The sequence below is a fragment of the Felis catus genome, chromosome E2 (assembly GCF_018350175.1).
Source record: "Felis catus isolate Fca126 chromosome E2, F.catus_Fca126_mat1.0, whole genome shotgun sequence".
In the NCBI taxonomy this organism is placed as follows: domain Eukaryota; kingdom Metazoa; phylum Chordata; class Mammalia; order Carnivora; family Felidae; genus Felis; species Felis catus.
This window is the reverse complement of record NC_058382.1, coordinates 6,517,551-6,528,313: the sequence shown is the minus strand read 5'-3', so window position 1 is coordinate 6,528,313 and position 10,763 is coordinate 6,517,551. Positions and strand designations below refer to the sequence as shown.

Genomic DNA, 10,763 nt, shown 5'->3' with positions numbered 1-10,763 from the left:
ACTCACAACCCAGAGATCAAGAGTGAATGGCACGCTCCACGGACTGAGCCAGCCAGGCCTGCAGGAATATGAAAACTTCTGACATTCACTACCCATAAGTATAAACCCTGAAGTAATCCAAACTAAATATTTAGCCAATGACTGGGGCGCCTGGGTGGCTCAGTCGGTTAAGTGTCCGACTTCAGCTCAGGTCACGATCTTGCCTTCCGTGAGTTCGAGCCCCGCGTCAGGCTCTGGGCTGATGGCTCAGAGCCTGGAGCCTGCTTCCGATTCTGTGTCTCCCCCCCCCCCCCCGCCCCTCCCCTGTTCATGCTCTGTCTCTCTCTGTCTCAAAAATAAATAAATGTAAAAAAAATTTTTTTTTAAATATTTAGCCAATGACAAATATTTATGATTTGTTCCCATAACGGGGGTCATAATATTTATACTATCCAGCAGGCGTGTTTTTTTCTTCTTGAGAAAAGTTATATATCCTTATTTAAACTGACAGCTGCAGTATATTCTTTTCTCTCTTTTTTAAGCTTATTTATTTTGAGAGAGAGAACAAGCAGAGGAGGGGCAGAGAGAGAGAGAGAGAGAGAGAGAGAGAGAGAGAGAACCCCAAGCAGGCTCCGCATGGTTAATGCAGAGTCTGATGCAGGGCTCAGTCTTATAAACCCATCTCATGAACCCTCAGATCATGACCCGAGCTAAAATCAAGAGCCGGAGGCTTAGCCGACTGAGCCACCCAGAGGCCCCTACAATATATTCTTTTCAATTTCTATATACTGTTTCTCTGAGTGGATATTCCACAATTTACCAAAGTATTCGTGTATTATTGTACATTTAGTTTTTTTCTTCTAAATTACAAAAGCCAATGTGGTTAATATTAAGAAACATTTTTACCGAGTAAACTGTTGCAATTAGAATTTCTAGGTCAAAGAGAAATTTTTAAATTGATTCAAGTTGCCTTCTTTTTATTTATTTATTTTTTTTAATTTTTTTTTCAACGTTTATTTATTTTTGGGACAGAGAGAGACAGAGCATGAACGGGGGAGGGGCAGAGAGAGAGGGAGACACAGAATCGGAAACAGGCTCCAGGCTCTGAGCCATCAGCCCAGAGCCTGACGTGGGGCTCGAACTCACAGACCGCGAGATCGTGACCTGGCTGAAGTCGGACGCCCAACCGACTGCGCCACCCAGGCGCCCCAATTCAAGTTGCCTTCTAAAAAGGGAGTAGCTAGGGGCGCCTCGGTGGCTCAGTCCGTTAAACGGACGACTTCAACTCAGGTCATGATCTCGCGGTCCGTGAGTTCGAGCCCTGCGTCGGGCTCTGTGCTGACAGCCTGGAGCCTGTTTCAGATTCCGTGTCTCCCTCTCTCTGACCCTCCCCTGTTCATGCTCTGTCTCTCCCTGTCTCAAAAATAAATTTAAAAAAACTTTAAAAGAAAATAAAGGGAGTAGCTACTTAACATCTTCTAAGATTAAACCTCCCACGCCTAAATAGTAATAAAATTTTAAAGTGTGCTTTTTTTTTATTTGGGAAATGTGCAAAGTATCATCTCGTAATTTCATATTCTGCAATGCCCCACGGTCACCTTCATCTATCTTTGGAAGGAAACATACTCATTTGCACCTTCACTTCATCCCTTCCCGCTAGAGGTAGCTATGTATCTACTCCCGGGGGGGGGGGGGGGGGGAACATTAGTATCTATCAGGAAGCTCCGCCCTATTGGCTTCGTCCCTTCAATGGCAGTCTTCCTGAAACACAACCGCCCTCTCCCCACACCCAAGATGTCAAGTAACCACTGCTTTTGTCAACTCTGTGACTGCCGCTTCTCCAAGACGTCTCAGGTTCTACAAACCTTTTCCCCCCGCCGTCTGTCGGGGCATGAGCCCATCTCAGCCGTACGGACACCTGCCTTTCTCTAAGATGGCCGCGCTCATGGTGTTCCAGTCTGACGTCGGCGCTCGGCCGTGCACAAGGGCGCTGCCATCTTTCTTCCCCTGACGGATAAATGTGCCTGGTGGCCTTAGGTAAGCACCGGTCTCTGAAGTCTCACCTGGTTAGTACCGCTTTGTTGGTCATCCCTCGCACGGAGGAGGTGAAAACACTGAGGTGGCCAGTAATGATTTTGGCCTCCTCGCAGAGCCGCTCTGGCCCCTTCCGTTAGAAACGCCGGGGTGGGCGTGGCCGCTGACATCATAGAGCGGAGCCCGCCGTCGGAGCCCCGAAATCCCTCAGCGCCCTCAGGTCCTCGCGGGATTCGCTGGTTCCTGTGTATCCGAGTCCCTGGGTACTGCGAAGAAGGGCTTCCGACCAGGAAGTAGCTTCGGACGTGGGCGGCCTTTCGTCTCTACCCGCGGCGTTTGGAGAGGTACTGGTTCAGGTGAGTCGGGTTCTGGGCTTGGCTCGCCGCCTGTGGCGTCCGTGAAACGGGAGCGCGTGTGAAGGACCGCCGTTGGGATTTTATTTGGGTTCAGTCATTGAGGAATCCGGGGTAGTGATGGGGCCTTTGGGAATCGGTGATCAAGAGTCTGAGGAAATCGTCCACCGAGAGGCCGACTGTGTTAGGGTTCGAGGTCCACGTGGATCACGCTGCTTACGGGACTCGGTGCGTGAGAAGGCGGGTGGAAGGTTTTTTTCCGTGAACGCGTGTCTCGTCCAGGTTCGCGAGTTAATGTGGGGCTCCGTGTTAGAGAAGTCTGGGTTGGTTCAGTATGGCGTTTAATAGACGACTGACTCTCAGAGACTCCCGGTGGGCGCTGTCAGTGTTTGAGGAGGACCAGGGTCCTCGGAGAATCGGAAGGTTCAGGCTCAAACCCTGAAAGCCGTAAACAGACCTGAAACCTGCGTTTCCCCAGTTAATCGAAACCCAGTTCGCTCCTTCAAGGTCTTCACGGACCTAAGAAAAAACTTTGCCTCCCCACATCACCACTCTTCTCACTGTCTCCGCAAAATTCAGTGTGTTCGGGGTGAGCTAGTGATACATTTACTGCTAAAGATGTAGTTCTTGTTCTTGCCTTTAAGGGGGTGCCTGGGTGGCTCATTCCGTCAAGCGTAGGACTTCGGTTCAGGTCGTGATCTCATCGTTCGTGGGTTCCAGCCTTGCGTCGGGCTCTGTGTTGACAGCTTAGAGCCTGGAGCCTGCTTAGGATTCTGGGTCTCCCTCTCTCTCTCTGCCTCTCCCCTGCTTGCGCTTTCTCTCTCAAAAATAAATAACCATTTAAGAAATTTAAGTTTACTATACTTTTGGAGATTTTAGATTTTTTAAAGCTTTATTTATCTTTGAGGGAGGGAGCGCGCATGCGTGGGGGAGGGGCAGAGAGAGGGAGACACAGAATCTGAAACAGGCTCCAGGCTCCCAGCGGTCAACCCAGAGCCCGACGCGGGTCTCGAACTCACGGACCGCGAGATCGTGACCTGAGCTGAAGTCGGACGCTTCACCGACTGAGCCACCCAGGCGCCCCGAGCACAATCCAGTTTTAAAGCATTTTCATCACTCTGAAAAGTTTTCTTGGTCTTCTATCCACTCCTTCTCCACTCCTTCCCCCAGCCATGTACAACCACTGATCATCTTCTTGGGTCTATTAGTTTGCAATTTCTAGACATTTCTTATAAACAGAATCATAAAGCATGTATAGTCTTCTGTTGCCACCTTTTTTGATTGGCATTAAATTTTGGTCTATATTATAATTCTCACCAGGTTTTTCCCCTTTTTCCCAAGTGATTTTTTTTTTAATTTTTTTTTCAACGTTTTTTTTTTTTTTTTTTTAATTTTTGGGACAGAGAGAGACAGAGCATGAACGGGGGAGGGGCAGAGAGAGAGGGAGACACAGAATCGGAAACAGGCTCCAGGCTCCGAGCCATCAGCCCAGAGCCCGACGCGGGGCTCGAACTCACGGACCGCGAGATCGTGACCTGGCTGAAGTCGGACGCTTAACCGACTGCGCCACCCAGGCGCCCCTCCCAACTCCCCTTTAATAGCCATGCCACTTCTGCTCCACAGAGGAAAGGCATACCTTTCACACAGTTAGAACTCCCCTGCTTTATTGCCTTACGGTGTGAAAGCCTCGGGGGCACCAGATGAAGGAACAGTTGGAAATATTGGGGTCCTTTAAGGTAAGTGCATAGCAGCAGTAACAACACCTGGGCCCAGGGCGAATGTGTAGGCAAAGTCCGTTTGCTCTTTACCCCACAGGTCCTGGGTCCCCAGGAGCAAGAGAGGTCAAGCGAAGGAATGAGGGAAGAAAGAGGAAGTTCTTGGACTTGGCTGTCATTGCTTCTGGGGAGAACTTCAAGGGGACACCAAGATTTCTGACTCTAAGAACTTCGTGGCAGATGCAGGAGACACCAAAGTCATAGAATCCACGTTACTGCTTCCTGAGCACAGAAGAAAATGATCAAGGCCCAGGTAATTTTCTTTTGCTACATCTTTCCTGTGTTTTCTGACATATTTGTGGTGACCTGGAAAAAAATCAATTCAACTAAAAGAAGTATAAATTGGGATACTTGGGTTCTAGGGAGAAATTATCTTAGACCCTAAATTCAAAAGCAGGGCAAAGTGAGATCAGGAATATATCACTCACAGGCGTCATCCTGAACGATGACATCGGAACACCGTGGGTTACATTAGCTGTCACTTTGCCTCTCGTATCTCTAACAGACATCACAACCAGACGGACATGAAAAGCTACGTGATGTCCACTGACTCTGTGGAGCATCTCAGCTGTTCATTCATATCCTTTTTTTTTTTTTTTTTTTTTTAATTTTTAAGTAAACTCTGTGCCACACGTGGGGCTCAAACTCATGACCCCAAGGTCAAGAGTTGCGTGTTCTACCGACTGAGCCAGCCAGGCTCCCCTCATGTGTATCCTGTAAAATGTCCTTTACAATATAGTAAACGTGTGGGGTCTATGCCGACTCCAGGTGGTTGGTGCCAGAATTTCTTGGTGTGGAAAACCCACACATCTGGTCACTGAGGTGTTCTGTGTGAGTGTGTAAAGAAAAACAGAAGTGAGTTTTTCTCAGCTGCCTGACAAATTACTCCAAAACTTAGCAACTTCAAACAACACCTTTTTTTAATCTCATACTTTCTGTGGTCAATAATTTTAACATGATTTAGCTAGACTGTGTTGTTTTTACTCATAACACCTTTGACACCGTATGAGGTTTTTTCCTCCTGACCCCAGATATTGGATCTCTTCCAACACCACTTCTCCAATTCTCTGACACTGAGTACCTGCAGTTAGCAACAGGTTACATGGATTTAAGGCTGCAGACCAGCAAGAATGCCCCCACTTCAGATGCCAATCACAAGTCTTGGTCTCCTGCACTGACTGATGGGCTCTAAATTTTTTTTTAAATGTGTATTTATTTTTTGAGAGAGAGAGAGACAGAGTGTGAGTGGAGGAGGGGCAGAGAGAGAGAGGGAGAAACAGAATCCAAAGGAGGCTTCAGGCTTTGAGCTGTCAGCACAGAGTCTGATGTGGGGTTGGAACTCATGAACTGCGAGATCATGACCTGAGCGGAAGTTGGACGCTTAACTGACTGAGCCATCCAGGTGCCCCTGATGGGCTCTAAATTTATCACGGTTTCCATGGTCCCTTTCTCAGGACAGAGTGTGGGGGCCTGCAACCCTTCCAGGACCTCGATGTGCTAATGAACTTGGAGGAAGCTTGCTGAGCCTGTAGTTTTGGGGGTTTTGTGAAGATTTCGTTATGTGGACATGATGGATTAAATCACTGGCCACGTAAACTCCATCTCCAATCCTTCTCCCCTCTGTGGAGGTTGGGAGGTGTGGCCAAAAGCTCAACCCTGTAATTATGGGTTTGTTCTTCTGGCATCCAGCCCCCATCCTGCAGTGGTGTAATAGCCTGGGCTACCAGTCATCTCATTAGCACACAAAAAACACTTAACACTGGAGATTCTAGGCATTTTCGGAGTTCTTTGTACTTGGAACCAGGGCCAAAAGCCAAATATTTTTTGTCATGTTGCTGCTGGGTACTTTGTTTCACACTCTTTCCTGAGCCTGTAATCAAGGTGTAAGCCAGGGTGGCGTCTGATCTGGAGGCTCAGGTGGGGAAGGATGCACTTCTAAGCTCACTTACTGGGTTTTTGGCAGGATTCATTTCCAGAAGGGCTGATCAAATGAGATCCTCAATTCCTACCTGTCTGCTCGTATAAGATTCTTACTTTTTAGTTCCTTGCCACATGGGCCTCCCCAACATGCCACTTGTTACATCAAAGTCATCAAAGGACAGGTTCTGTTAGCAAGATGGAATTCACACGCACAATTGTATGAGGTCACCTCTAAACCCGTGGAATTACCTGTGTGATTGGAGTATCTTTGTTATTCATCATGGGCCACGGGGACCACACTTTATAGTTTATGTCAATGAAGTGACTCATGTAGGCCCTAAATAATTTGCGCTAATGAGGTGACTCAAGACGGGACTGTCCATGCCAGAACGACCAACCATGTGATTTGTGGCTTTGAACCAGGTGACCTCCAGGAAGGGGAAGGAACCTGGAGACTGAGTTCAGTGATGTAGTCTGTGTTTCAGTAAATCATGCATAAATCATGAGGCCTCAGTGAAAACTCTGGACAGTGAGGTTTCGGTGAGCTTCCTAGGTTGGCAACAGTCTTGAGTACAGTCACCGTGACTAGGAGTACACAATGCTGTCCACACTTCACAAGGAGAGCCCTGTGTTTCAATATCAAATGGCCTTCATGCCTGGCCATTTTGGCACAAAAAATCAGGACTTTGAAAAGAATATTGCATTCTTTTCTGAATTTGGTTGTTTCTGCTGTAGGTGACCTGGCTTTTGTCTCTGGATGCTTTTATAGTTTCCCTTTGCATTTGGTGTATCATAGTCTAATGCGTTGAGGTATAGACTTCCTGCTTGGAGTTTTTTGGGATTTGTGAATCTGAGGTTTGGAGTATTTAATTAGTTGTGAGTTTTTCAGCTTTTAGGTCTTTGGATACTGCTTCTCCAGTATTCCCTTTTATTTTTGAGAAACTATAAGCTAGTATACATCAGATCTTTTGACACTGTATGCTTATTAATCTCTTTCTTACATTAACCTTCTTTTCTGTGGTCCATTTTTGGTAATTTCTTCCGTTATATTCCAGCTTACTACAGTGTATCTAATCTGCTGTTTTCTGTCCACTGATAGATGTATGTGTATGTATGTTTGTCTATTAGAAGTTTCTTTTTTTCCCCTCAAATATTCCTAATCAACTTTAGTGGTCTTTTTGCATTAGATATACCTTGTATGGTTTCTCTTATTCTTTTACATTTATTAAATATACTATCTTATAAACTGTGAATGTGGTCTGGTTGATGCTCATATTGGCTGTGAAGTTTTCTTGTAAAGTAAAAATATTTTATTTGTCCTGGTGTTATTTGCCTATTTTTAGTATTTGAAAATGGTGCTTATGTAGTCAACTAGTCTTTGACAAAGCAAGAAAAAATATCCAGCGTGGGGAAAAAAGCCTATTCAACAACTGGTGTTGGGAAAAATGGACAGCTACGTGCCGAAGAATGAAACTGGACCACTTTCTTATACCATACACAAAAATAAATTCAAAATGGATGAAAGATCTAGATGTGAGACAGGAAACCATCAAAATCTTGGAAGAGAACGCTGGCAGCAACTTCTTTGACCTTGGCCGTAGCAACTTCTTATTAGATACATCTCCAGAGGCAAGGGAAGTAAAAGCAAACATGAACTATTGGGACCTCATCCAGATAAAAATCTGCTGCACAGCAAAGGAAACAACCAGTGGAACTAAAAGGCAGTCTATGGAATGGGAGAAGATATTTGCAAGTGACATATCTGATAAAGGTTAGTATCCAAAGTCTATAAAGAACTTAGCAACTCAATACCCAAAAAACAAATAATCCAGTTAAGAAATGGGAAGAAGATATGAATAGACACTTCTTCAAAGAGGGCATCCAAATGACTAACGGACACATGAAAAGATACTCAACATCACTCATCATCAGGGAAATACAAATCAAAACCATGATGAGATACCACCTCACACCTGTCAGAATGAATGGCTAAAATTAACAACACAAGAAACAACAGGTGTTGGCAAAGATGCGGAGGAAGGGGAACCCTCTTACACTGTTGATGCAAATGCAAACTGGAGCAGCGACTTGAAAACAGTATGGAGATTCCTTAAAAAGTTAGAAATAGAACTACTCTATGACCCAGTAATTGCACTACTAGGTATTTACCCAAAGGATACAGAAATACAGATTCGAAGGGGCACATGCACCCTGATGTTTATAGGAGCATTATGAACAATAGCCAAAGTATGGAAAGAGCCCAAATGTCCATCAACTGATGAATGGATAGAGAAGTGGTATATATATGCAATGGAATATTACTCAGCGATCAAAAAGAATGAAATCTTGCCATTTCCAACTATGTGGATAGAGCTAGAGTGTATTATACTAAGCGAAATAATCAGAGAAAGACAAATGCCATATGATTTCACTCATGTGGAATTTAAGAAACAAAACAGATGAACATATGGTAACGGGGGGAAAAGAGAGCGAGAAGGAAACAAACCAAAAGAGACTCTTAATTTTTTTTTTTAATGTTTATTTATTTTTGAAAGAGAGAGAGAGAGAGAGAGTGCGAGCAGGGCAGGGGCAGAGACAGAGGGAGACACAGAATCCGAAGCAGGTTCCAGGCTCTGAGCTATCAGCATACAGCCCAACATGTGTCTCAAGTTCAAGGACTGCACGATCATGACCTGATCCAAGGTCAGACACTCAACTGACTGAGCCATCCAGGTGGCCCAAACCATAAGAGACTTTTAAGGATAGAGAACAAACTGAGGGTTAATGGAGGGAGTGGGAAGGTGGTGGGCTAGTTGGGTGATGGAAAGTAAGGAGGGCACTTTTTATGATGAACACTGGGTGTTGTAGGTAAGTGATGAACCACTGAATTCTTTTTTTTTTTTTTTACATTTTTTTATTTTGATATACAGAGAGCAAGCAGGAGAAAGGCAGAGAGAGAGGAGAGAGAGATTCCAAGCAGGCTCTGGGCTATCGGCACAGAGCCCAACATGGGGCTCAAACTCTTGAACTATGAGATCATGACCTGAGCCGAAATCAAGAGTTGGACACTCAACTGACTGAGCCACCCAGGTGCCCTGTGATGAACCACTGAATTCTATTTTTGAGACCAATATGGCACTGTATGTTAACTATTTAAATAAAAAGTTGAAGGAAAAATAAATAAGTGAAAAAGAAAATGGTGCTAAAATATATAGAAAGATAGGATTTTGCTTCCACTAAAATGCATTTAAGAAAAGTATATAGGGGCACCTGGGCGGCTCAGTTAAGCCTCTGCCTTCGGCCCAGGTCATGAGCTCGCAGTTTGTGAGTTCAAGTCCCACATCAGGTGGTCCCACATCAGGTGAGCTTGAGCCATGCATCGGGCTCTCGGTGAACTTGAGTCCTGCATTGGGCTTTGGGTAAACATGAGCTCTGCTTCAGGTGAGCCCTGCTCCTCTCTCTCTCTCTCTCTCTCTCTCTCTCTCTCTCTCTCTCTTCCTGCCCCTTGCTCACTTGCACCATCTCTCTCTCAAAAAAAAAAAAAAAAAAACGTATTTGGATGAGGCTTTGGTGATTACAACTTCCCTCATGCTTCTTCCATGTTGATAAAAGTAATTCACATCAGGGGTGCCTGGGTGGCTCAGTTGGTTGAGCATCCGACTTCGGCTCAGGTCATGATCTCGCGGTCCATGGGTTTGAGCCCCGTGTTGGGCTCTGTGCTGACAGCTCAGAGCCTGGAGTCTGTTTCAGATTCTGTGTCTCCCTCTCTTTCTGACCCACCCCCGTTCATGCTATCTGTCTCTGTCTCAAAAATAAATAAACGTTAAAAGTAATTCACATTAAACAGGACTGTTGTCGTTACAGGAATTACTGACACTGGAGGACGTGGCTGTGGACTTCTCCCGGGAGGAGTGGCAGCTCCTGGCCCCCGCCCAGAAGGACCTGTATCGAGATGTGATGTTGGAGAACTACAGGAACCTGGTGTCAGTGGGTGAGGAGAACTCCCCTGTGTCACTTAGAGGTGCCTGGGCACTGGCCTTTCCTCTATCACTCAATGAAAGCTTTGCCATCGCTGTGGTCTTGAGAAGAGTCCAATGTTTGGTCCCCTTTCTTGACCCCAGACAAAGCGGTGTAATCTTTTCTATCCTGAAAGAGAATCTTTGCATGTGAGAGATTGGTCGTCTCTAAAATGTAGTATTTTCCCATCTTGACCTACTGTACCCAAGTCACTTAGCATCTAAGTTCTGTCATTTCTCATGAGCAGGGTGTCAAGCCACCAAACGAGATGCACTCTCTGTGTTGGAACACAGAGACGAAGCATGGATGAAAGCAGAGGATGAAATCCAGGATAGAACCCATGCAGGTGAGTGAGTGAGAACCAGCAAGGGGATGGTGGAGGAAGTGACATTCTAGTCATGAAGACAGGGTGTCACAGCAGAGAGGGTATCTGAAGATACCTAAACAGCCCCTCCTCATACTCCTTTCCCCAGATGAGAACTGTTTTTCTTTGTGGCTGTTTAGCTTTAAATATGCTCCTTTTCTCTCCTTGGATCTTCCATTTATTTCATCTTACATCTTTATAATTTTCTTTTAAATTGGGATCATGTAGGGGGCGCCTGGGGGGCTTAGTTGGTTAAGCGTCCGACTTCTGCTTGGGTCATGATCTCATGGTTCATGGGTTCGAGCCCCACATCAGGCTCTG

The 10,763-nt window shown here is 45.6% G+C and overlaps 1 protein-coding gene across 1 annotated transcript in view; it reads left to right on the top strand.

The window, feature by feature from the left end:
* Positions 1-2,215: 2,215 nt before the first annotated feature.
* LOC111556180 (zinc finger protein 615) overlaps positions 2,216-10,763 on the top strand; it is a 32,127-nt gene continuing 23,579 nt past the window's right edge. Inside the window, exons 1-4 of the mRNA XM_045046208.1 lie at positions 2,216-2,369; positions 4,182-4,394; positions 9,926-10,052; positions 10,326-10,424. Of these exons, the coding sequence (XP_044902143.1) occupies positions 4,380-4,394; positions 9,926-10,052; positions 10,326-10,424 (241 nt within the window). The 5' untranslated portion in view covers positions 2,216-2,369; positions 4,182-4,379. The remainder of the gene's footprint in view (positions 2,370-4,181; positions 4,395-9,925; positions 10,053-10,325; positions 10,425-10,763) is intronic.